A 27,777-nucleotide genomic window follows, 5' to 3' on the forward strand; every position below is an offset into this window, starting at 1 on the left:
GAGGGGGACCCTTGATCCTCCATTCTAGTAATGTGGTGGCATTCCCAGCGATCAGATCCTTTATATCTAGCTTATATCGGCTTTCCAGTAGATGTGTGGTAAAGCCCTTTGGCTGGAATACCCATGTAAGTAAGACTAAATTGGTGTTAAAGGGGTTATCCAATTTCAAGAACGCACACGTGTCGGGGCCTGGTCCCCACACAGCCGCCGCTGCTTCTCCCTGCACACGGATGAAATCATCCGGTGTCGGGGGGACCAGCCAATGGCAGGTGAGGACGGGGACGAGCATCCCTAGTGTCACCCGCGATGCTAGGGAGGCTCGTCCCCGCCTGCCATTGGCTGCTCCTTCCGAAACTGGATGTTTTCATCCGTGTACAGGGAGAAGCGGCGGTGCGGGGACCAGGGGCGGGGGGGAGTATATTACCAGTGAGGGGCCCGGCACATGTAGGGGGGTTTTCTTGAAAGTGGATAAGCCCTTTAAATTCGGACTTGTTCCTTGTTTGCTGAACATTGCATATTTTTATGTTTGTTTGTTTTTTAAAGGAATTGAACTCAAACTTCTGTCAGATAATTTTCCCTGAAGCTCTGAGATGCTTGATGAAAGGTGAGCAGACATTAGAGGCCATGCTGCAAGAACTGGACAACCTGATTGAACAGACAACAGATGGGACTCCGCTGCAGGCTGTGGTCGATTCACTGCAGACCTATCTGAGGAACGCAGCCATGGGTCTGGAAGATGAGGCAAATGCTCACTACATTGACATTGCAAGGTATCCAGCAGTCTGAACTACAGTATATGAATTGGGGTGTATTGTATATGGACGATGTCTTAAAGGGAATGAATGGCACAGACATTTCTGCATTTATTTGATGCATACAAAAAGCCTAAGAAACCAATAATTTGTTAAAATAGTTATTCTGTTTGGCATACATCAAAAGTACATATGAATACATGACACTATGATAGATTTTATTAGGTGACGTGTTTTACTTTCCTGCAGCCTGTAGTTTCAATTTCCTTGTCTGCAGCTGTTTAGATGGCACAGAGGAGAGGAGGGGGATGATGCTGCAGGCTCTCTCAGCCTGTGTGTGAGTTATTGCTGTGAGAGGGGAGGAAGAGAAGACGGGCAGCTCATACAGCATAGCTCCCATCCACTCAGTGCCATAATAGAGGGAAGGTTTACGGTGACAGGGAGGGCATGAAACATTCAGATTATACCCAACACTTCTGGCTGCATTGCATGTAATATATGCCTTGTAGTTGTCTAAGGGGTGGTGGAGATTTCTTTTTTTATAAATTTGTATTGATGGGTGCACTTTTTGCAGGTTACTTCATTCTCAATATGGAGACCTAATTCAGCCAAGAAATGGATCTGTGGATGAAACTCCAAAAATGTCAGCTGGTCAGATGCTTCTTGTGGCGTTTGATGGGATGTTCGCTCAGGTCGAAACTGCATTTGGATTATTACTTGAAAAGGTAAGTATTTATTGATGTCCTGATGACTAAGATTCTTATTAAATGCAAATTATGACAATTATGTGTTTTGTTTTTTTTTTTGTTTTTTTGCCTTAGTTGAAACAAATGGAAATCCCACCTGCTTGGAGAAAGGTTGACATCATCCGTGAAGCACGCAGTATTCAAGTGAACTTTTTTGAAGATGAAGAACTTCGGCGTGTTTTGGATGAAATGTTCTTCCTAAAGAGACTACAAACCATCAGGGAATTCTTCCGACTTTGTGGAGTTTTCTCTCAAACCTTGTCTGGTGAGTAATTCTCTAGTCTGTCGATATAAAATCATATCCAGGTAAGACCGTAGTCTTCTGCTTGTTTGTTTTCAGGCCTCTTACTGCATCATAGTAAAATGCATGGCTGTACTCAAAAAGGAAAACTAATTAATACCCATTTCATTTATACCTACCTTTAAGGCATAGCTCACACCTCAGTGATTTGGTCAGCGATTGTGAGTCAAAAGCGCAGAACAAATGCAAATCTTTTCATTATAAGTTCCATAGGACCCAGTTTTGGTATTGGCTCAGTCACTGATTGTAATCCCTGACCAAATCACTGAAGAGTGAACTAGGCCCAAACCTATACAATTTGGACAACCGATGTCCATTTCCGATGTCCATTTGCTTTGAGTTTCCCATTTGGGAACTTCTATTATCCAGACCTGGTAGCCAATCCACATGGTAAGCCTTGGTGGACCCTGACGTATCTGTGTATCACATTGGTGCCCATTGACTTAGAGCAGGGATGGCCAAACTTCCATCATGCCCTTCTGTGCACGCTGATAGCTGTAGGCAGTGTGGGCATGCTGGGAGTTGAAGTTTTGCAACACCTGGAGAGCCACAGGTTGTCCGTCCCTGACTTAGAGTTTTTTCTGGGTTTCTTATTGGTGACCAATCTTAAGGATAGGTTACATAGTACATAAGGCCGAAAAAAGACATTTGTCCATCCAGTTCGGCCTGTCATCCTGCAAGTTGATCCAGAGGAAGGCAAAAAAAAAAAACTGAGGTAGAAGCCAATTTTCCCCACTTTAGGGAAATAAAAAATTCCACAAGGGTTCGATTCCTGGCACCCGCTGCCCAGTGGCGTCCCTAGCTTTCAAATTTTGAGGGGGCACACTGGGTGCCAGGTCAAAAGTAGGGGGGGCCAGCTACAACAACGATACATTTACACAAGTATGCTTAAAAATGCTGTGATACTTTACCCAATACCTAAAACTGCAACAGGGAAGAAAAGTCCTGCTGTCTTTTTTTTTTTTTTTTTTAAACCACAATCACTCAGATTTGAACATGTCCTAGTTGCATGTGGATGACACTTTTATAGGGAGGGGGATCTGTGGATGACACTGCTATGGGGGGGGGGGGGGATCTGTGGATGACACTGTTATGGAGGGGGATCTGTGGATGACACATACCGTATATAGCATCTTACAGCTGTACAGCTGCATACATTGTAGTGCTTGGGCATTGCGCTGATCCAATTCACAGTGGGCAGAGCTGTTTACTGTGTAATTCTCATGCCGGAGATTCTGAAAACAGAAGAAACTATAGGTGGCTCCAGTAAAGGGAGCATGTACATATGAATACATTATTCTAATATAATTTTACAATATAATTGTTAAAAGGGTTTTCCAACATATTTTTACTGATGACCTATCAGTATCTGATCGGTGGGGGTCCGACACCTGGGGCTTCTCACAGCTCACCAAGCACAGCGTCCATTTGATAGCGGCTGTGCTTGGTATCACGGCTCAGCCCCATTTACTTCAACGGAGCTGAGCTGCTTCTAGGCCATGTGACCAATGAACGTAACGTCACATGGCCTAGGGAAAGCTGCAAGAAGGCGGCGGCGCTACTGCGAGCTTCAGTGGCTTCTCAAACAGCTCATCGGTGGGGGGTCCCAGGTGTTGGACACCCTTTTGATCAGCTACTGATGACCTATCCAGAGGTTTATTCATGTTTGTTTTTGTTTTTCTCCCCTCTTTTGTCTTATTAGGAAAGTCCCCAATAGATGATCAAACCCCTGTAAATGGTCCGGTTCAGCTAGTCAATGTTAAAACCATGTATAGAAATTCTTCTTTGAGTGAAGAGCAGATGGCCAAACCAATTAAGTCATTTACTGCTGATTTTGTGAGGCAGCTATTAATCGGCCTCCCTACACAGGCCTTGGGGCTGACCCTGTGCAGCTACATCAGTGCACTGGGGGTGGATATAATTGCCCAAGTAGAAGCCAAGGACTTTGGGGCTGAAAGCAAAGTCTCTGTTGATGATCTCTGTAAGAAGGCAGTGGAGCACAACATTCAGATCTCCCGCTTCTCACAGCTTGTGATGAACAGAGCTACTGTCTTAGCCAGTTCGTTTGACACTGCTTGGAAGAAACAAGACTTGGTCCGCCGCCTAGAAACCAACATTGCATCCTGCAAAACCAGCATGCAACGTTTACAGCTGCACATTGCAATGTTTCAGGTAATGATAAACCAGTTAGTTTTGTTGCAACACACTTATGAGCGAGAAGCTGATTATCCGCCTATACATTTCTTAGAGGTTGTCCAGGATTTTGATAGTGATGGCCTGTTGTCAGGACAGTCCATCAGTATCATATCGGCGGGGGTCAGACTCCCCGCCAACCAGCTGTCACCTTGTAGCTTTGGCACCAGAACTACACCACTACATCTACTGGACGGAGCTGGTTGCTGCAGCACTCGGTCCATTGAAGTGAATGGGAGCAGCCCTGCAGTTAATGGACGGATCTACACACCTGTGAGATCACCATGACAAAAATGTATGGCATGATGCTGGAACAAGTACATGACCATTTTTCGTCACAGGTCATTAAAGGGGTTTTAAGCATACTTTTAGTAAACTTTTCTTTATGCTTTTGGAACGTAGTGACATCATTTACTGTTGAATTGCACATTTACCATATCCTAGGACTGCCTTTTGTGCCTTCCTGTGGATGCATACTATGACTTTCTTACACAGCTTAAAGAGCATCTGTCAGTAGATTTGTACCTATGAAACTGGCTGACCTGTTACATGTGCACTTGGCTGTTGTGTTGGTCCCATGTTCATATGTGCCCACAGTGCTGAGAAAAATTTTAATATTTGCAAATGAGCCTCTAGGAGCAATGGGGGCGTTGACACCTAGAGGCTCTGCTCTCTCTGCAAATGCTGCGCCCTCTGCTCTTTGACAGGGCCAGGCAATGTAAACCTTATCACACCTGGCCCTGTCAATCAAAGTGCAGAGGGCACAGTAGTTACAGAGAGAACAGAGCCTCTAGGAGTAACGACAACGCCCTCGTTGCTCCTAGAGGCTCATTTGCATATGTTAAAACGTATGAACATGGGACCAACCCAGATGCCTTCAGCTGACAAGCGCACGCATTAGGTGAGCCAAGTTCATAGGCACAAATCTGCTGACATGCCTTTTAACGGTATCCGTATTACAGAGCAGTAATGTGATTTCAGACTGTTCTGTCTTGCATCTGCAACCAAATATATCTACGTGACCCAATGACTGTTCATTAGTCGTCATGAATATTCTTATCCAGTAACATGCAAATAAAAAAATAACTATACATCTGTTACTTGTCTTTCATTTCAGTGGCAACATGAAGATTTACTGATCAGTCGCCCGCAGACGCCATCTGTTACTCCTCCTCCTCCAAGGTCTGCAATTTTAACAAGCATGAAGAAAAAACTTCATACACTTGGACAAATTGACTCTTCTATTGCTGCATCCCAGGTATATATTTTTTTATTACATCTCGTGTGGCTGATCTTTCAAGCATTGGGACAATGACTATTTAATGGTGTATAAAGGGCACCTTTATTCTTCCTTACTCCATTGAAAACACATGCATGCTTAGCCGAACAGTGTTCATGTTGGGATGGTTAGGAGCAATAGCAGTCAGCTTAACGGCAGATATGATGATAGATGCTATCTAGAGAAAAGGAGACATTCCATCCTTTCATAGAGACTGTTTAGCTACAGGGATGCTCAACCTGCGGCTGTCCAGCTGTTGTAAAACTACAACTCCCACCATGCCCTGCTGTAGGCTGTCCGGGCATGATGGGACTTGTAGTTTTGCAACATCTGGAGGGCCCCAGGTTGGGCAACTCTGATACACCATTTAAAAAAAAAATGAAAATACATTTACTTCCACATGAGCACCTAGCATCAGTTTTAACGCAGCCCCCAAAGTGTCATTCAGCAGGCAAGTGTCCTGTAGTCTTGGCAGCAACCCCTCCCATCTAGGCTCGATTTATGGGAGGAGACGGTAAATGAGACAGGAGGCATTGCATGTGAATCAAAACCTAGATTGGGAAGAGTTGCCACTGGGTTTATAGAACTCTTGCCTGCTGAAGAAACACCCTGCCCACACTTTTAAAATGCAGACGGTGCTGGAGTTGTTAAAAACTAGATTTTTGTAATCGCCGTAAAATCAGTTTCTCTTCCGTTCATTGGGGGACACAGGATTGACCATGGTATAGCTGCTGCCACTAGGAGGCGGACACTAAGCACAAAGGTGTGAGCTCTTCCCTTCATCTATACCCTTCCTACAGGGACTAAGCTAAAACAGTTAGTGCAAAAAGCAGTAGGAGAAGCAAGAACAGGAAAACCGAATAATTTACAAACTCAGAACCAAGTAGGCCACAAAGAGGCCCATAGAGCGAACCGGCCAATCGGAGAACTGCTGTCTGCAAAACTCTACGCCCCAGAGAAGCGCCACAAGACGCAAAGGTGTGTATCCGCCTTGCATACCTGAAGGGCCGAAGCCCCATCATGCACTACCCAAGAGGCCCCTACTGCCCGAGCAGAATGAGCAGTAACCGTGAAGCCCGGTCACTGATGCGGTACTCTTCCACAATGGCCAAACGAATCCATCGGGAAATGGAAGCTTTGGACGCAGCCAACCCTCGTCTAGGCCCCTCTGAAATGACGAACAAGGAATCCGTCCGCCGGAAAGAGGACGTCTGAGAAAGATGGATGTGAACGGTTCATACCAAATCCAGTGTGTGAAGCGACTGCTCACGATGATGAGACGGGGCAGGACAAAAGGAAGGTAAAAGCTCTTCATTGAGATAGAATGCCGACACAACCTTCGGAAGGAAGGACTAAACAGGGAGAAGTACTACTTTGTCCTGATGGAGGATCAGGAAGGGGGACCGAATGGAATGAGCCGCAAGTTCCGACACCCTATGGATGGAAGCGATTGCCACTAAAAAGGCTACCTTGTAGGAAAGGAAGTGAAGGGGCAAAGGCTCAAATGGTGAGGACTGGAGACCGTTGAGCACCAGATTAAGGTCCCAGGGATTTAACAGAGGACGGTGAGGGGGCGCTGCGTGCGCAAGCAACCCCCTGCCGAAACGTCGGAACCGCAGAATACGAAGCCAAGTTCTGCTGAAATAGAATGAAAAGAGCTGAAACTTGCCCTTTGAGAGAACTGAGAGCCAGCCCCAAGTCCATGCCCGACTGCAGGAAAGACAAGAGCTGTGGCAACAAGAAACTAATGGGAGACAGCTGATTGCGTTCGCACCAACTAAAGTAGGACTTCCAGTTCCGGTCATAGATGCGGGAGGACTACGGTTTCCTGGCACAAATCATTGTCTGGATAGGAACATCTAAGAAACCCCAAGCCCTTAGTATGGCGGCTTCAACAGCCATGCCATTAAGTATAGAGACCTTAAATTCGGGTGGAAGATCGGTCCTTGCTACAAGAGGGTTTGTCGGCGAGGAGGGCCACTAGGGATGCGTGCCACACTCAGCACTCGTGAATGACGGGCAGACCTTCAAACTTAATTTTTCGGAGAAGATGCAGAAGGGTAAGAGGAGGTAACGTGTAAGGAAAAGGTCAACTGACTCCACTGAATCATGAGGGCGTTGTACGCCAGGGGATCCTTGGACTGTGCGACGAAGTTCTCGACCCAACCGCTCGCAGATCACTAGAAATACCTGCGGGTGAAAAGCCCATTCGCCGGGATCGAAAAACTCCCGGCTGAGGAAGTTGGCGATCCAGTTGTCGACGCCGGGGATGTGAACTCTGCCGACAGCGTAGAAACATGGCTCTCCGTCCAGCTGAGAGGAGAGAGACAAAGCCATCTGAAAAGTTTTCCTTGGAACATGCCTCTTCCAGGGAGGACACGTCAGAGCGAGACTCTCTGCGAGGTGGTGGAGAGACAGAAGAAATGGGGGACTCAGACAACCTTCTGGTGGAGGGTGGTCTGGCCCGTTTTGCAGGATGACCACGATGGGAATTAGCCACAGGATCCCCAGAGTCGGACTGATCAGAGAATTGCCTTGCAGACGTACGCCCCAGCATTTCCACAATGTTTTTTTTTTGGTATGGGAGACGTCCTGTATCATCTTTGACAGGGAACGCGCCCACTCCGGTTCTACCATGGGCTGGGCAGGAGGGGCGACTGGATCAGGGTCAGAGCCACTTGACGGTGGGGCAGGCACAAAGAGCAGAGGGGATCTAACTGACTGCATTGGAATTTTGAGCGACAAGAAGAAAGGAAAAGAGAGAAAAAAAATCAAAAAAGATCAGCAGACCTGCAAAGCAGGGAGGTCTGCCTCCTACGGGCACTAAGCTAAAACTGTTTTAGCTTACTCCCTGTAGGAAGGGTATAGTTGAAGGGAGGAGCTCACACTTTTGTGCTTAGTGTTGCCTCCTAGTGGCAGCAGCTATACCCATGGTCAAGCCTGTGCCCCCCAATGATACAGATGAGAAACTTTATTTTATAAGGAATGCTGCGTGACTGCAGCTAAACATGGAAATATTCTGAGATGGCTTTGTAGGTGGTTCAGGCGAGGTGGGGGTCAAAACGGATGGCAGGTTCCCTTTACTGAAGCAAAAATAAAATGAGACATTCCCTGTAGCCTGTGTAGTGTTGACTATAGAGCATGGATTCTGCTGGGTTTAGCTTGTAGTGATGTTTTATCGATTTCTGCATAGGAAAAACTTGCCGCTTTAGAAGCCAGCATTGAACAGCGTCTAAAATGGGCAGGAGGTGCAAATCCCACGTTGGCACCAGTCCTTCAAGATTTTGAGGCTACAATAAGTGAGCGAAGAAACTTTATGCTAAAGGAGAGTCAAAGAACAAGCCAGGTATGATGATGTCCCTAAAAGCTACAGCAATTGATGTGGTGGCGGAGAGAAGATGACCTCTCCTGCATTGTTTTACAGGTAACATTCCTGTGCAGCACCATCATACACTTTGAAAGCCTACGTACACGGACTGCCGAGACCCTGAGCTTAGACACCAGCTTATTTGAGCTCATTAAACGCTGTCAGCAGATGTGCTCGTTTGCTTCACAGTTCAACAGCTCTGTGTCTGAGCTTGAGCTACAACTTTTAAAACGAGTGGTAAGTATTGGTTTTCTTCTCTAACTGTAGGTAATACCTGCCTTTTGTACTGACCAAAGTGACGGCATTTTGTTTTTGCTGTTTGGCAGTAAACGGTTCAGTCCTTTTGCCCAGTTTCGCTATGTGCTGAGTGTGTAGAACTGGTCTGGGTGTAGGATGGGAGAGACGACTTATCCATTCTCTCTGCCACTAAGGTCCCTTTCACACGGGCGAGTTTTCCGCGCGGGTGCAATGCGTGAGGTGAACGCACTGGACCCATTAATTTCTATGGGGCTGTGCACATGAGCGGTGATTTTCATGCATCACTTGTGCGTTGCGTGAAAATCGCAGCATGCTATATATTGTGCGTTTTCCACGCAACGCCGGCCCCATAGAAGGGATTGGGGCTGCGTGAAAATCGCAAGCATCCGCAAGCAAGTGAGGATGCGGTGCGATTTTCACGCATGGTTGCTAAGATGACAGTCTATTCACTGTATTATTTTCCCTTATAACATGGTTATAAGGGAAAATAATAACATTCTTAAATACAGAATGCTTAGTAGAAGGTCAATTGAGGGTTAAATAAAAAAAATTAACTCACCTTCTCCTCTTGATCGCGTAGCAGCCGCTCTCTTCTTACCTCTTTAACCATGAGCTGCCGGCTAAAGGACCTGTGGTGACGTCACATCGCATGGTCCATCACCGTGGTGATGGACATGTGATTGGACCATGTGATGAGCTCAGTGACGTCACCACAGGTCCTGAAGAAAGAACAGAAGACCGGCAGCTACACGATCAATTGGAGTAGGTGAGTTAATTTTTATTTATTTTTTTTAACCCTCAATTGACCATGTTATAAGGGGAAATAATACAATCTACACAACCTTGAACCCAAACCTGAACTTCAGTGCAGAAGTTCGGGTCTCGGTACCACATTCAGTTTTTTTATTACGTGCGTGCAAAAAGCATTGCACCCGCGTGATAAAAACTGTACGGAATGCAATCGCAGTCAAAACTGACTGCAATTGCGTACCTACTCGTGCGGGTTTGCCGCAATGCATCCGGACCTAATCCGGACACTCGTCTGCAAGGGGCCTTACAGCTTCTAAACGTCTGCTGTTTGGTCTATTTATATTAGAAAGTCTTACGATTAAGCCAGGTTGGCAATTTTTGCCTAAAGCCTGCTAAGATATTACCAGCAAAATCGTGAGGTCATTGGCCTCTGTGGGAAGCTGGGGATTTGGCCGCATGCAGCAGTGGAGCGTGTTAACGAAGCCTACATCCAGACATGGAGGATAGTTTCCTCTCTGGATGTTCCCAGAAATGCTCAGAAAAATCCACACATGCAAATTTTACTCTTTGCATTGGTGAAAATCCACAGAATGTTCATATTTCTGCACCCCATCCACAAGTATTATCCTGTAAATTGCCACATATCTGTGACGTGGAACATGCACTGCAGATCTGCGATAATTCTGCTTTGTCTGGGCACAGTGCGATGTAAAGCAGCTTCTCATGACTCCTTTCTGAAGGCAAGCCAAACAGGAGATTATAATCTCAATTATAATTTTATAATTGATGGCTATTAAAATGACAGTCCCTCCATGTAGGGCTCTGCGATTTAAGGCTACTTTCACACTTGCGTTCGGGGTTCCGCTTGTGAGTTCCGTTTGAAGGCTCTCACAAGCGGCCCCGAACGGATCCGTACAGCCCCAATGCATTCTGAGTGGATGCGGATCCGTTCAGAATGCATCAGTTTGGCACCGTTTGGCCTCCGCTCAGCAGGCGGACACCCGAACGCAGCTTGCAGCGTTTTCGTGTCCGCCTGGCCGTGCGGAGCCAAACGGATCCGTCCAGACTTACAATGCAAGTCAATGGGGACGGATCCGTTTGACGTTGACACAATATGGTGCAATTGCAAACTGATCCGTCCCCCATTGACTTTCTATGTAAAGTCAGGAGTCCCTATTAATATCCCATCAGATCGGAGTTTTCTCCAATCCGATGGTATATTTTAACTTGAAGCGTCCCCATCACCATGGGAACGCCTCTATATTAGAATATACCATCGGATTTGAGTTAGATCGTGAAACTCAGATCCGACAGTATATTCTAACAAAGAGGCGTTCCCATGGTGATGGGGACGCTTCAAGTTAGAATATACTAAAAGAACTGTGTACATGACTGCCCCCCCCCCCCCCGTATTTAACTCATTGGTGGCCAGTGCGGCCGGCCCCTACTCCCACCCCCCTAATTAAAATGACCGACCCCCCCCCCATCATTGGTGGCAGCAGAGAGTTCCGATCGGAGTCCCAGTTTAATCGCTGGGACTCTGATTGGTAACCATGGCAACCAGGACGCTACTGCAGTCCTGGCTTCCATGGTTACTTAGCAATTTTAGAAGCATTATACTTACATGCGATGTCTGTGACCGGCCGGGTGCTCCTCCTACTGGTAAGTGATAAGTGAAAGGTCTGTGCGGCGCATTGCTTATAGCTATGTACCCTCCTCTTTCTATATACACTATATACCCTCCTCTTTCTATATACACTATATACCCTCCTCTTTCTATATACACTATATACCCTCCTCTTTCTATATACGCTATATACCCTCCTCTTTCTATATACGCTATATACCCTCCTCTTTCTATATACACTATATATCCTCCTCTTTCTATATACACTATATACCCTCCTCTTTCTATATACGCTATATACCCTTCTCTTTCTATATACGCTATATACCCTCCTCTTTCTATATACGCTATATACCCTTCTCTTTTTATATACGCGATATATCCTCCTCTTTCTATATACGATATATACCCTCCTCTTTCTATATACGCTATATACCCTCCTCTTTATACGCTATATACCCTCCTCTTTCTATATACGCTATATACCCTCCTCTTTATACTCTATATACCCTCCTGTTTATACTCTATATACCCTCCTGTTTATACTCTATATACCCTCCTCTTTCTATATACTCTATATACCCTCCCGCTATATACCCTCCTCCCTCTATATACGCTATATACCCTCCTCCCTCTATATACGCTATATACCCTCCTCCCTCTATATACGCTATATACCCTCCTCCCTCTATATATGCTATATACCCTCCTCCCTCTATATACGCTATATACCCTCCTCTTTCTATATACACTATATATCCTCCTCTTTCTATATACACTATATACCCTCCTCTTTCTATATACGCTATATACCCTTCTCTTTCTATATACGCTATATACCCTCCTCTTTCTATATACGCTATATACCCTTCTCTTTTTATATACGCGATATATCCTCCTCTTTCTATATACGATATATACCCTCCTCTTTCTATATACGCTATATACCCTCCTCTTTATACGCTATATACCCTCCTCTTTCTATATACGCTATATACCCTCCTCTTTATACTCTATATACCCTCCTGTTTATACTCTATATACCCTCCTCTTTCTATATACTCTATATACCCTCCCGCTATATACCCTCCTCCCTCTATATACGCTATATACCCTCCTCCCTCTATATACGCTATATACCCTCCTCCCTCTATATACGCTATATACCCTCCTCCCTCTATATATGCTATATACCCTCCTCCCTCTATATACGCTATATACCCTCCTCCCTCTATATACGCGATATACCCTCCTCCCTCTATATACGCGATATACCCTCCTCCCTCTATATACGCGATATACCCTCCTCCCGCTATATACCCTCCTCCCTCTATATACGCTATATACCCTCCTCCCTCTATATACCCTCCTCCCTCTATATACGCTATATATACCCTCCTCCCTCTATATACCCTCCTCCCTCTATATACCCTCCTCCAATCCTCCCTCTATATACCCTCCTCCAATCCTCCCTCTATATACCCTCCTCCAATCCTCCCTCTATATACCCTCCTCCAATCCTCCCTCTATATACCCTCCTCCAATCCTCCCTCTATATACCCTCCTCCTATCCTCCCTCTATATACCCTCCTCCAATCCTCCCTCTATATACCCTCCTCCAATCCTCCCTCTATATACCCTCCTCCCTCTATATACCCTCCTCCAGTCCTCCCTCTATATACCCTCCTCCAGTCCTCCCTCTATATACCCTCCTCCAGTCCTCCCTCTATATACCCTCCTCCAGTCCTCCCTCTATATACCCTCCTCCAGTCCTCCCTTTATATACATTATATATTCCAGTCCTTCCTATATACCTTCCTCCCTCTAATTACTCTATATAACCTCCTCCCTCTATATACCATCCTCCAGTCTATCATATATACCCTCCTCCACTTCTCACTCTATATATACTATATACCCACCTCCACTCCTCCCTCTAATTACTCTATATTCCCTTCTCCCTCTATATACACTATATATACCCTCCTCCCTCTAATTGCACTATATACCCTCCTACCTCTATATACACTATATACCCTCTAATTGCACTATATATCCTCCTCCAATCCTCCCTCTATATAAATTGTATATCCTCCAGTCCTCCCTCTATATCCGTGTTTCCCAACCAGTGTGCCTCCAGCTGTTGCAAAACTACAACTCCCTGCATGCCCACACAGCCTTTGGCTGTGCGGGCATGCTGGGAGTTGTAGTTTTGCAACAGCTGGAGGCACACTGGTTGGTAAACACTGCTCTATATACATTGTATATCCTCCAGTCCTCCCTCTATATACATTGTATATCCTCCTCCTATATACATTGTATATCTTCCAGTCCTCCCTCTATATACATTGTATATCCTCCTCCAGTCCTCCCTCTATATACACTCTATATTCTCCTCCAGTCCTCCCTCTATATACACTGTATATCCTCCTCCAGTCCTCCCTCTATTAACACTGTATATCCTCCTCCAGTCCTCCCTCTATATACACTGTATATCCTCCTCCAGTCCTCCCTCTATATACACTGTATATCCTCCTCCAGTCCTCCCTCTATATACACTGTATATCCTCCTCCAGTCCTCCCTCTATATATACACTGTATATCCTCCTCCAGTCCTCCCTCTATATACACTGTATATCCTCCTCCAGTCCTCCCTCTATATACATTGTATATCCTCCTCCAGTCCTCCCTCTATATACACTGTATATCCTCCTCCAGTCCTCCCTCTATATACACTGTATATCCTCCTCCAGTCCTCCCTCTATATACATTGTATATCCTCCTCCAGTCCTCCCTCTATATACACTGTATATCCTCCTCCAGTCCTCCCTCTATATACGCTGTATATCCTCCTCCAGTCCTCCCTGTATATACATTGTATATCCTCCAGTCCTCCCTCTATATACATTGTATATCCTCCAGTCCTCCCTCTATATACATTGTATATCCTCCAGTCCTCCCTCTATATACATTGTATATCCTCCAGTCCTCCCTCTATATACATTGTATATCCTCCTCCAGTCCTCCCTCTATATACACTGTATATCCTCCTCCAGTCCTCCCTCTATATACATTGTATATCCTCCTCCAGTCCTCCCTCTATATATACACTGTATATCCTCCTCCTGTCCTCCCTCTATATACATTGTATATCCTCCTCCAGTCCTCCCTCTATATACATTGTATATCCTCCAGTCCTCCCTCTATATACATTGTATATCCTCCTCCAGTCCTCCCTCTATATACATTGTATATCCTCCAGTCCTCCCTCTATATACATTGTATATCCTCCTCCAGTCCTCCCTCTATATACATTGTATATCCTCCTCCAGTCCTCCCTCTATATACATTGTATATCCTCCTCCAGTCCTCCCTCTATATACATTGTATATCCTCCTCCAGTCCTCCCTCTATATACACTGTATATCCTCCTCCAGTCCTCCCTCTATATACATTGTATATCCTCCTCCAGTCCTCCCTCTATATACATTGTATATCCTCCAGTCCTCCCTCTATATACATTGTATATCCTCCTCCAGTCCTCCCTCTATATACACTGTATATCCTCCTCCAGTCCTCCCTCTATATACATTGTATATCCTCCTCCAGTCCTCCCTCTATATACACTGTATATCCTCCTCCAGTCCTCCCTCTATATACATTGTATATCCTCCTCCAGTCCTCCCTCTATATACACTGTATATCCTCCTCCAGTCCTCCCTCTATATACATTGTATATCCTCCAGTCCTCCCTCTATATACATTGTATATCCTCCTCCAGTCCTCCCTCTATATACATTGTATATCCTCCTCCAGTCCTCCCTCTATATACACTGTATATCCTCCTCCAGTCCTCCCTCTATATACATTGTATATCCTCCAGTCCTCCCTCTATATACATTGTATATCCTCCTCCAGTCCTCCCTCTATATACACTGTATATCCTCCTCCAGTCCTCCCTCTATATACATTGTATATCCTCCTCCAGTCCTCCCTCTATATACACTGTATATCCTCCTCCAGTCCTCCCTCTATATACATTGTATATCCTCCAGTCCTCCCTCTATATACATTGTATATCCTCCTCCAGTCCTCCCTCTATATACATTGTATATCCTCCTCCAGTCCTCCCTCTATATACATTGTATATCCTCCTCCAGTCCTCCCTCTATATACACTGTATATCCTCCTCCAGTCCTCCCTCTATATACATTGTATATCCTCCTCCAGTCCTCCCTCTATATACATTGTATATCCTCCTCCAGTCCTTCCTCTATATACATTGTATATCCTCCTCCAGTCCTCCCTCTATATACACTATATATCCTCCTCCAGTCCTCCCTCTATATATACACTGTATATCCTCCTCCAGTCCTCCCTCTATATACATTGTATATCCTCCAGTCCTCCCTCTATTCATTGTATATCCTCCAGTCCTCCCTCTATATACACTGTATATCCTCCTCCAGTCCTCCTCCTATATACATTGTATACCCTCCTCGAAGGGGTGTGGGCCCCTCGGTGACATCCATATGCTATAATAGGTCGTGTGGAAAGTGGTGGTCTTGGTGAGACCACATCTCGCTGTCGGTATATACGTTTACCTTGTGACCTGACGGATATCTAGAGAGTTACTTGTAAGGCGTTCTTTGCAGGCAGCCTCCAACGAGCACACTATTGGAAGCCCCGAGTGGCTGGTTTCTGCCCACAAACAGCTGAGCCATGATATGGTGAATCAGAGAAATCTGCAGAGTGAGAAAGAGCAGCAAGTAGAAACTGTGTGTGAGACCATCCAGAATCTGGTGGACTGCATCAAGACTGTGCTCACCGGTCACAATAGGCAGCTAGGAGATGTGAAACACCTATTGAAAGCCATGGCAAAGGTAAGGCAAACATGTCATAGGAGATGGGGACTGTTAACTGGTGGGGATTTCTTTATTTTTCTCGCCCATATTCCTTGGGGGACACAGGAAACCATGGGACACAGGAAACCATGGGGACACAGGAAACCATGGGTATAGCTCTGCTCCCTAGGAGGCGTGACACTAAGCGAAAGCTGTAAGCCCCTCCTCCATCAGCTATACCCTTCAGCCTGGAGAAGAGACTGCCAGTTTTTGCTTAGTGTCCAAGGAGGCAAGACACCCCCTGCTTATGCAGGGTTGTTTTCCTATGATTTTTTATTTTTACGTTATTTGTTGTTTTTTAATTCGGTTTTTTTCTACCTACAGGGACAACAGAGGCGCATTAGACCCCTCTGTTTCTCCCGGGGTTGAGTTGCGCCAGTGCCGGTAATTCCGCACTGCCGCCTCCCCCACAGAAGACAAGGTGGACCAGGGCAGCCTCGCTCCACTGCGTCCCGCCAGCTCAGGGTCGCCCGCACGCCAAGTCCCTCCCCCGGCTTCCTGCCACTGCGGTGCCAGGAGCTGAAGGGGCGACCCCCGCTGGATGGACTGAGGGCGAAGACAGCGTATGGTGAGAGTGGCTGCTCCAGCCTCCCCTTCCTCCCTCCCACCGCTGCTACCAACATGGCCACTGCTACATTGTCCAAAGGGACCTCCACTTCACCGCCTGACCTCCACTTCACCGCCCTCCGGGTCCACTGCTTCTGCCGCTGCAGCGGGTTCACCCTCTCCTAGTGACCCCTCCCGAGCTAGGCACTCTCAGAAGCGTATTAGAGTAGAGCGAGCCTCCTCCTCTGAGGCCTCACTCTCTCCGCCACGCGTGCGCACCCAGACGGGCCTCTCCTCTCCAAAGGATTCGCTCTCTGAAGGTGAATTGGCGGTTTCAGATTTGGAAATGGACTCGGCCCTGCCGTCCAAGCTAGCCTCAGCGATGGGCCAACTCATCTCTGATATTCGTGACACCTTTAAGGTGCAGGATGACCCCCCTAGCTCGGACGCAGCTAGCGTCTCCTTTATCAGACCCAGGCAGGCCTCAAAAGTCTTTCCAATCCACTCTGATTTCTCCTCCGTGGTGTCTAAGGCTTGGGCTCGCCCGGACGCCCGGTTTGTCAACCCAAAGAAGCTGGACATTTGCTATCCTTTTCCAGCCGATGTCGTGGCCACCTGGTCTTCCCCACCCAAGGTGGTCCCCCCTGTGGCTCGGCTGTCAAAGAACACGGCCATCCCTGTTCCCGACGGGTCCTCTCTTCAGTCAGCGGAGGACCGTCGCATGGAGACCCTTTCCAAGGGCATTTTTGCTGCCTCCGGTTCTGCTCTCAGACCGGTTTTTGCCTCTGCTTGGGCAGGGAAAGCAATCTCTGCTTGGGGTGCGCAGCTGGAACAGGAGTTGGACTCGGACGTCCCCATCCAGGACCTACGTTCCTTGGCCCAGCTTATTATTCGGGCCGGGAATTTTGTCTGTGAGGCCTCCCTTGATGCGGGAGCCCTTATTGCACGCTCCTCCGCCCTGGCAGTTGCCGTCAGGAGGGAGCTCTGGCTGAAGGTCTGGAAAGCGGACGCTGCCTCCAAACGTTCCTTGGCGGGGCTACCGTTTGCGGGTTCCCGCCTTTTCGGGGTCCGCTTAGACGAACTTATTTCAGAGGCCACGGGTGGTAAAAGCACCCATCTTCCTCAACCCCAAGCCAGGGGCGCCCCCCGCGGACGCCCTGGTGCGTCTCGTTTTCGGTCCTCCCGCAGGGCCTCTGGGGCTCCCACCACAGCTGCCGCTTCGGCTCCTCCCCAGGACAAGCGTAGGAAGCCGTTTTTTCGGGCGCAGCCATCCTGACGCAAGCCGCAGGCTGCCCGCACACCCGCAGCAAAACAGTCCTCTGCCTGAAGGCGCGCCCCCACCCACCCGGGTGGGGGGCCGGCTCCTCCTTTTCAAGGACGTCTGGATGGCTCACGTCTCCGACGTCTGGGCCCTCGAAATTGTGTCCTCCGGATACAAAATCGAATTTGCATCCTTCCCTCCGGATCGGTTCTTTCGCTCCCGCCCGCCGCGGGACCCGAAAGGCGCGGCTGCGTTCTCCGCGGCCATTCAAGCCTTACTGGACAGGGGGGTGATTACCCCCGTTCCTCCAGAGGAAAGATTCCAAGGGTTCTACTCGAACCTCTTTGTAGTTCCCAAGAAGGGAGGTTCGGTGCGGCCCATTTTGGACCTCAAAAAGCTCAACCGTTTTCTCCTCCTTCGACGGTTTCGGATGGAGTCCCTCCGCTCCGCGGTGGCTTCCCTGGAGCTGGGAGATTTCATGTCTTCCATCGATATACAGGATGCCTACCTCCATGTTCCGGTAGCCCGGTGTCACCATCGCTTCCTTCGATTCGCCGTGGGGGACCTCCACTTCCAATTTGTCGCCCTTCCCTTTGGGCTGGCAACAGCCCCCCGGGTGTTCACCAAGGTCCTGGCCCCGGTTTTAGCCTTACTCCGTTCCAGGGGTGTTTTTCTGCTACCGTACTTGGACGATATCCTCATCAAGGCTCCGTCCCTTTCTCAAGCGGTTGCCAGCGTGGATCTCACTCTAGAGACTCTGGCGAGGTTCGGTTGGGTCATCAACTTCCCCAAGTCCTCCCTTCCCCCCTCCAGACAACTCGTCTTCCTGGGAATGCTTTTAGACACGGGAGCGGCGGAGGTACGTCTTCCCTCGGAAAAACGTCTGACCCTCCGTGGGGCGGTTCGGGGTCTCCTTCTCCACCGTCGACCGTCCTTCCGCTTCTGCATGCGGGTTTTGGGGCAGATGGTTGCCTGCTTCGAGGCGATCCCATTTGCGCAGTTTCACTCCCGCCCTCTCCAGCGGGCGATCCTCTCCTCCTGGGACAAATCACCGCAGTCTCTGGATCATCCCTTCCATCTTTCGCCTCCGGTGCGGTCATCTCTCCGCTGGTGGTTACAGTCCCCTCTTCTGGGAAGGTCCTTTCTGCCACTCAACTGGTTGGTGGTTACAACCGATGCCAGTCTCTCGGGCTGGGGAGGCGTGTTTCCTCCCCGATCCGTCCAGGGCATTTGGTCTCCATCGGAGTCCAAACTCTCGATCAATGTCCTGGAACTGAGAGCGGCCCTTCTGTCTCTGACACTGGACTCATCTGCTGAAGGGTCATCCAGTTCGTGTACAATCAGACAACGCCACGGCTGTGGCGTACATAAACCACCAGGGGGGCACTCGCAGCGCTGCTGCGATGCGGGAGGTCTCCAGCATTCTCCGTTGGGCGGAAGCCCACGTCCCGGCCCTATCTGCAATTTTTATTCCAGGGGTGGACAATTGGGCGGCGGACTTCCTCAGTCGCACCACCGTCGACCCCGGCGAGTGGTCTCTTCACCCGGAGGTATTCGAGGCCATTTGCCTTCGTTGGGGCATACCGGACGTGGACCCCATGGCCTCAAAATTCAATCACAAGGTCCCCGCCTATCTGTCCAGGGCCAGGGATCCGGGAGCTTGCGGAGCCGACGCCCTCGTTCTTCCTTGGCGAGGCTTCGCGCGCCCATACATATTCCCTCCCATCCCTCTCCTGCCCAAGGTCCTTCGGAAGATCGCGGCGGAAGGCGTCTCGGTGATTCTGGTCGCTCCGGACTGGCCCCGCCGGTCTTGGTATGCCGACCTCATGCTGCTCCTGGCAGACGCGCCCTGGCCGCTGCCCGCCAGGGAAGATCTTCTCTCTCAGGGACCGATCTTCCACCCGCGTTTAGGGTCCCTACGTTTGACGGCGTGGTTGTTGAGACCACCGTCCTGACGCGTAGGGGTTTTTCTGCGGACGTCGTCCGCACCATGATCCGCGCCCGTAAGCCGTCCTCTTCTAGGATCTATTATAGGACCTGGAGGACCTTTTTGGGGTTCTGTGCCGATCTGGGGATTCCTCCGCTCCGCTTTTCTCTCCCCACCGTTTTGTCCTTCCTGCAGAGCGGACTGGCCCAAGGTCTAGGCCTTAGTTCTTTGAAGGGTCAGGTATCTGCGCTGTCCATTTTGTTTCAGCGCCCACTGGCCCCCCTGGGTCCTGTCAAGACCTTCCTTCAGGGCGTGGCTCACGCGGTTCCCCTGTATCGCCCTCCGGTACCGCCCTGGGACCTGAACCTGGTTCTCTCAGCGCTCCAGGCTTCTCCTTTCGAGCCTCTGCGGACGGTTTCCTTGCGACTTCTGTCCTGCAAGGTTATTTTCCTTGTAGCCATCACCTCTCTTCGGAGGGTGTCCGAATTGGCTGCACTCTCCTGTCTGGAACCTTTCCTAGTGTTCCACCAGGACAAGGTGGTTCTTCGTCCGGTCCTTTCCTTCCTTCCTAAGGTGGTCTCCGCCTTTCATCTGAACGAGGACATCGTTCTCCCCTCTTTGTGTCCTTCCCCTTCCCATCCGCGGGAGAGGAAGCTTCATCGCCTGGACGTTGTCAGGGCGCTCAAGATTTACCTGGAAGTAACCAGCTCTTTCAGGCATACTGACTCGCTCTTTGTGGTCCCGGAAGGGTCGCGCAGAGGGATGGCGGCATCCAAGGTTGCTATCGCCCGTTTTGTCAAGATGGCTGTTACTGAGGCTTATCTCGCCAAGGGCAGGGTTCCTCCCCTTGGTGTTACCGCTCACTCCACTAGAGCGGTCGGGGCTTCCTGGGCTCAGAGAAATCGGGCTTCTTCGGAGCAGATTTGCAAGGCGGCCACTTGGTCCTCCTTGCACACCTTCACCAAGTTCTACAGGGTGCATACTCATGCGTCGGCTGACGCTGCTTTAGGCCGTCTGGTGTTGCAGGCGGCAGTTGATTGATGCCTCTGGTGTTGGTCTAGTTTGTTCTGGTCCCTCCCTTCTGGGACTGCTCTGGAACGTCCCATGGTTTCCTGTGTCCCCCAAGGAATATGGGCGAGAAAAGGAGACTTTTGTATTACTTACCAGTAAAGTCTCTTTCTCGCTCTTCCTTGGGGGACACAGCACCCGCCCTTCATTGGGTTACAGTTGTGGTTCCGGCTTGGTTGCCCCCGTTGGGGCTCGACAGTTCTTTTTCCGGTTGGTGGTTATCTTTCACTACTTGGACACGCAACTGGCAGTCTCTTCTCCAGGCTGAGGGGTATAGCTGATGGAGGAGGGGCTTACAGCTTTCGCTTAGTGTCACGCCTCCTAGGGAGCAGAGCTATACCAATGGTTTCCTGTGTCCCCATGGTTTCCTGTGTCCCCATGGTTTCCTGTGTCCCATGGTTTCCTGTGTCCCCCAAGGAAGAGCGAGAAAGAGACTTTACTGGTAAGTAATACAAAAGTCTCCTTTTTATCACCTGAAATTGGTCAGGTGTAAATGTGACTTTGCCACAATTTCACTTCTAGGATGAAGACGCAGCCGTGATTGATGGTGAAGATGTGCCATACGAGAACAGTGTGAGACAGTTTTTGGTTGAGTACAAGTCCTGGCAGGATAACATCCAGACTGTCCTGTTCACTATCGTTCAGGCTCTGGGCCAGGTGCGCACCCAGGAACATATAGAAATGCTGCAGGAGATCACGCCAACTCTGAAGGAGCTGAAGATGCAAAGCCAGAGGTAAGAGTTAGCACTTTCACCTAAGTTCAGGTTCCACTTGGTCCTCTGTATTAACATTGACATACCCTACACTTTTCACTGCAGCATTTACGACAAGTTGGTGGGATTTGCTTCGCCTTTGGTAACTGATACTACAAACGAATGCGCCAGTCCAGTGTCCTCCTCTATGTATCTGCCCAGCTTTGCTGCAGGTAATTTCATCAACCACTTCCAACAGCTGCTCCCAGGTCTTTAGTTTTATACTTTGTGTAGTGGATTAGCTTTGTCTTTTTGGCTTTAAAGAGGACCTGCCACCAATCCCAAAAAAGTAAGATATTTATGTATTATAGCTGACCGTGCTTTCCTGAAGAATGGCATACTTTCACTTATGAATGAGCCCTTGTTCTGCATAGTGTGGCCACTCAGACCACCCTCAAAAGACGGACTTTATAACCCCGACCCTGGCTCCGCTAAGCCGGCCCGACCCAAATAGACCACACTCCCTCCCGGTCCGCATCTGACATGGAATTAAAAAATTCAGTACAGTGTGTATAGTGGCATCAGGAAAACCTTGACTATATTAGTAGGGATGTTCAGCATTGTGCATGTTTAAATTATTCCTACTTCTAAGGCACATGCATGCGTTGCATTTCATTTTGGCCATTATGTATATTTGTCTCCTCAAAGCTGTGCGAAGCAACACTCTCCAGAAGACCCAGCCAGAGGGCATGTCTCAGAATGCAAAAAAGCCAATTCAGAAAAACTTGGCCCCATCCACAGACACCCCTCCCAGCACCATTCCAGGGCCTGTCAAGTGCATCGTTTCGAGTCCAAAAAAGGCAGTGCGGGATCCAAAAACTGGCAAAGGTACATGCCCTGTGCTCCCATACTAACAGCCTCTGCATTTCAGCATTTCACAGTGTGCTTTGCGCATAGTATTAATAGGGTGCTTAAAGAATTGCATTTATGTGGACCATATATTTGTAAGTGGTTTTTGTTCATTAGAAAAAGCAGGCTCTTAGGCCGAATGCACACGGCCTTGGAACACAGCTTTGAGCGGTCCGTGGTATCCCGGCCTGGCATCCTGCTGACAGCAGGAGCGCATGGCATCATTGGTTGCTATGAGGCCGTGTGCTTCATGCCGCCGCTGCACTACAGTAATACACTCGTATGATCTGTACGAGTGTATTACTGTAGTGCAACGGCGGCATGAAGCGCACGGCGTCATAGAAACCAATGACTACGTGCGCTCCTGCTGTCAGCAGGATGCCAGGCAGGGATACCACGGACCGCTCACGGCCGTGTGCATTTGGCCTTATTTGCATGGATGCATCTGAAAGGACCAGTAAAGACCTACTGATGTGTAGACTGCATTTGAGCCCTACCGTACGTTCGGCATATACACTGTGCTCACCTCCCCAATTTTCTGATGCTTCTATGGTAAAGCTTGACCGGTCTATCTATCCTGGCCTCCAGCGATGATTCTTCATGTACACACGTGATCACCATGTCATCTCTGGATGGCTAGGGTGACTAAGTGAGCATTACCACTGGAGCAGCCGAAGATTAGGAAGGTGAGTTTTTTATTTTAGCCGATCCACAGCACAGATTCGCAAGAACATCTGCTAGTGGCGTGCCCAGGGTGTTTGGCACCCGGGGCGGGTCATTTCTCTGGCACCCCCCCCATGCTTGACCACATACCTCCTTACATCCAGGGACATCTCCTGTCATGTAGACCTTCTCTTTCCTCTCCTCCTCCGTGAAATTCTTTCAGCCGCATCTCGTCTCTACAGAGTTTATAACACAGCCACGTTTGTTTTTCCATCCACCTCCCCATCCTGGTGTCCCCACAGTGTCATCCTGCTGCCACCCCCAATGCCCCAGGTACTATACTGCTGAAAAAATAGTGACCCCACTAGACATAATTGGGGTCATTTATCAAACTGGTGTAAAGTAGAACTGGATTTCCAAAAGAGCTGTCAAATATAAAAGGTGGAATCTGATTGGTTGCTATGGGCAATTAAGCCAGTTCTACCATACACCAGTTTGATAAATGACCCCAAATGTTCCTATAGTGTCCACAGCAGGTATAATGTCCCCTAGAGTGCCCCCAGTAATAATAATACCCTCTATTGTGCTCCAGGTAATAATGCCTGTATAGTGTCCCCAGAAATAGTAGACTAGACCCTACAGTGCCTCCCCAATAGAAAGGCCCCCATGCTGCCCCCCCACACAGTAATTTCCCCCACACTGCCCCCCACGCGGTAGTGTTGCCCACACTGCCCCCCACATTGCCATCCCTCCCATAATAAATTGCCCCCCACTGTGCCACACAGTATCCCACCATATTCCCCCCACGTCCTCCTGTATGCACCCCCCTCATGTCCCCCAAAGTTGGCACATAAAAGAAAAAAAACTAAAGGCTAAATACTTACCTGCGCTTGCTTGCAGAGTCCTAGCACTGTGCTGCTGAGTCCCGGCACAGGTGCGCGTGATGTCCTGCGCCGGGATTTCACTACCGCATATGCTTCAGGCCTACTAGGCCTGAAGCCTATGGCGGTGATCGACAGCGGGGCAGGGAACTATTGCCTCTGCTCCCTGCCCCGCCGCAGTATGTGGGACTGGGTCACGGGTGTCAGCGCTTCAGCAATGAGCGCTTCATCTGTATTGATGGAAGCGCTCATTGCTTCTGGGCCTGCCGGCACCCGGGGCGGCCCCCCCCCCCCCCCCCCTCCGGGCACGCCACTGACACCCGCACAAATAGTCAAGGAGACCATATAAACAAAATTAGATCTTTTAATTCTTAAATTTTATTATTTTTTTGCCTCCCTCTCTTTCAGCTGTTCAAGAACGTAATTCTTATGCCGTCAGTGTGTGGAAACGTGTGAAAGCCAAGCTGGAGGGAAGAGATGTGGATCCTAACAGGAGGATGTCTGTAGCCGAGCAGGTACTTTTAAAAACAAAAATATCATGTAACTGTTTAAATGGCACGATGGTGGCTGATATTTCTTAATGAGACTGAAAGAAAAACTTGTGTGGCCTTAGGCTGTCTGCATACACATGCATGCTGATCTGTCAGGCCTGAGCTTGGGCCTAGAGGAGAAGACCTGCCCTTCAGATGTGCATCTGTCTCCATTGAAATCTATTGACAGCAGCGAATAAATATAAATACCGTTAGTGTTCCTAGCGTAGATTGTCCTGGCTTACCAGTTCGCTTTTCTATGTTTATTTTAGGTGGACTTTGTGATTAAGGAGGCAACAAACCTAGATAACCTGGCTCAGCTGTATGAAGGTTGGACAGCTTGGGTGTGAGAAAGAAGACTGCAAACAAGCCTGGTTCAGCACAGTCCGAAATCCACCAGAATCACTCAAGTCTCAGGCATCCACAGCCGCGCCAAGGCCGGTGGCGATGTATACTGGGGGCTTAATCTAGGAAATCCTGGTGCAGTGGGAAAAGGAATCCCACAAGAACGCTGCACCCAGAGAAATGTTAAACATCAATGGTCAGCAATCCCCAGGGCACAGAGTATAACGCTCACCGTCTGGTTAACGTGATTGTCTTTCTGCTACGGAAGATCTGACAATAAGTCTGACAAATGGCTGCAGAAAGAAATTGGTATCCTCCAGACAGCATGGTGATCCAGAACTCTCTTCCATGTGACCCTGTCAACAATTGAGGAAATGCTAAACCCTGTTCGTAAAGGGGGGAAAACTGGGGCCATCAAGGATTTGCCGTGAAGAAGATGCTGTCAGTTTCTTGGGGTTACTCTTGTTGCTTGGCAACATTATTGGTTGAGTTGACCAGTTTAGCACAGACGAGGCTAGGAGATGAAGCATGCCTTGCATAAAATAAAAAAAACATAGCTGAAAAGAAGCAGCCAAAGAACAGAATTGTGAAGTTAGGTGGACTTCTGAGAAGAAGAAAAAGCCTTGTTCTCCATTCTTTTCTTCCCCTAAATTCTTGTAGGTTAGGAAGACTTGTTATTTTCTTGTACTTCTCACTCAGTAGTCAGCTTTTACTGTATGTACGTTCGCTAGTTGGGCAGAAATCCAAATAAAACTTAGAGCTTTCAAAACCATTCATGTAGACGATTCCCTATGGGTAGACCTAGCAGTGTCCACATCCTCTCCTGAAGGGATCAGCGCTGTGCATTGAAACAACAACGTGTTCTTCCGATCAGAAAACCGCTGGTTTATAGTTATTTTTCCAGTTTTTTAACACGATTCTGGTGGAGGTAGACTGCAGTGGTGGAAAATTCACAATGTGAGCGTTTTTCATACTTTTCCCAGTATGTGTGAATTGAGATTCCTTGCCGCATTAGCAGTGTCCATTCTGAAGCGGTGCTTATTCAGTTATATGGCTCCAACTCATGCGCGATTTTCTATTTTTCATCTTCTTTTTTTTTTATTCCATTTGAAAAGACACATGGATCCCCAAAGACACAGGTTTTCTTAAACTGCTTTAGATATACGTATAGAAATTTCAATTTACTGATCGTTTCTTTTGCTTTTACCTCCGACGTTCTGTAGGACATTGCATACACATGACCACCCACGAGCTGTCCAATCAGAGGTGAACCGTACGATCCTTCATTTAGCTAGTTATGCCATAGCCGGTAGGGATTTGTTGTAAATCTTGATGACTTTAAATGAACCCTGTTGAACTCCCTTTTTTGTGCTATTTTTATGTTCTTCCCTTTAGTTAATTACCCATCTGCATAATTTAATTTTAATTGCCATTGTGTTCCTGTGTATGTGATCTATTCATTTGGTGTGGTCCCTGAGAATAAGTCCCAGCGTGAAAGCCAATTGATCTACCATCTGATGATACTGGATATTACTAAGAGCACATATTCTGTCTGTTTAGGGAGAATCTTGATTCAACCAGCAACTGCCATCAAACCGCTAACTACGTTACCAGCAATATTTCATGACCTTTAACGTTCCCCGTCAGGGAGGACTGCAGCAAGTGGTGGCAAAATCTGTTTTAGGCGCCCCCCTGCCTCTGACGAGACCATTTAATCAGTTTGAGAATTTTTTTCACTTTTTTTTTTTTTTGTTTTCTCTCTCCCCCCCCTTCCACCAAACCTAAAGTATTAACAGAATTCACGTAAAAAGTTGTAATGTTGCGGTTAGTGTACCTGTCAGTGTAGGGATGGCAGTCGTGTTTTACTCTGGCCGCTAAGAGTTTATAAATGCTGAGTAATGCATGCCGTTTTGTGTACCAGCAGACATTACTTAAAATGGTGATGGTAAGACTTTGTCCGTCAGAATTCTATGTAAAGGAATAACAGATTTTTTCTTTTCTTTTTTTTTTTTTTGAGCCACTTTTACTATTAACAAAAATCCTTGTAAGGTGTAGATAAAGTGAGGAAAGACTGTTCCATTTAATTTCCTGAGAAGCGTTGACATTAATGCACTTCACGGACACCTGTAATATTACATTTCTGCTTTCAGATACAAAGGTCTATGAAGAATCAGAATCTTAATGTTGAAATAAAGTTACATACTTCCTTATTAAACTGTATTAGTTTTTGATAACTGGATGGCGTTCAGTCCTAAAATAAAAAATGCTTTGCTTTACTTACATGGAGTACAATCTTCTGGTGTCTTTGGGTTCTCAAAGGTCTCATGCAGGGGCAGACTGGCCATAGACCTTACGGGGAAATCTCGGGGGGGGGGGGGGGGGGGGTCATCCAAGCCCTCCTCATGGCCGCTGTCCAGGTACATAAAGATCTGATTAGTAATGCTAGGAGCATCAGGTACTTATGGCCTGGCCAGCAGTCGCAGGTGCCTTCCTGAATTCCGCTGTATCACCATCCTCACTATGGTGATAGAGCAGTATTTTATGCTGCACTGTAGTGTTTTGGGGTTTTCTAGGGCGGTATTTTGTGCTGCACTACAGCATTGCTGTTGTCCCGCCTTCTGTCAATTTGGACACATCTACAACATGGGGGCACATTTCCAGTCTGCCCCTGTACTAATGCTGGAGTTTCTCCTCTTTCGAATACAGAATACTGTGTAGGGCTAAAATCGCACGTGCAGTTTTTCTCAGCCATGTTAGGAGTAGAGTCGTAAGGAATTG

General features: G+C 48.0%; 1 protein-coding gene across 1 annotated transcript in view; it reads left to right on the forward strand.

Moving 5' to 3' along the window:
- The window catches only part of SMG1 (SMG1 nonsense mediated mRNA decay associated PI3K related kinase), a 150,414-nt gene extending 123,121 nt beyond the window's left edge, over window positions 1-27,293 (forward strand). Inside the window, exons 51-63 of the mRNA XM_040441629.1 lie at window positions 544-770; window positions 1,327-1,477; window positions 1,574-1,763; window positions 3,502-3,971; window positions 5,110-5,250; window positions 8,465-8,617; window positions 8,696-8,875; window positions 15,929-16,156; window positions 21,502-21,713; window positions 21,798-21,904; window positions 22,380-22,559; window positions 24,533-24,639; window positions 24,927-27,293. Of these exons, the coding sequence (XP_040297563.1) occupies window positions 544-770; window positions 1,327-1,477; window positions 1,574-1,763; window positions 3,502-3,971; window positions 5,110-5,250; window positions 8,465-8,617; window positions 8,696-8,875; window positions 15,929-16,156; window positions 21,502-21,713; window positions 21,798-21,904; window positions 22,380-22,559; window positions 24,533-24,639; window positions 24,927-25,004 (2,424 nt within the window). The 3' untranslated portion in view covers window positions 25,005-27,293. The remainder of the gene's footprint in view (window positions 1-543; window positions 771-1,326; window positions 1,478-1,573; window positions 1,764-3,501; window positions 3,972-5,109; window positions 5,251-8,464; window positions 8,618-8,695; window positions 8,876-15,928; window positions 16,157-21,501; window positions 21,714-21,797; window positions 21,905-22,379; window positions 22,560-24,532; window positions 24,640-24,926) is intronic.
- The last annotated feature ends 484 nt before the right edge of the window (window positions 27,294-27,777 follow it).

This window comes from Bufo bufo, chromosome 7 (genome assembly GCF_905171765.1).
Source record: "Bufo bufo chromosome 7, aBufBuf1.1, whole genome shotgun sequence".
Classification (NCBI taxonomy): Eukaryota; Metazoa; Chordata; class Amphibia; order Anura; family Bufonidae; genus Bufo; species Bufo bufo.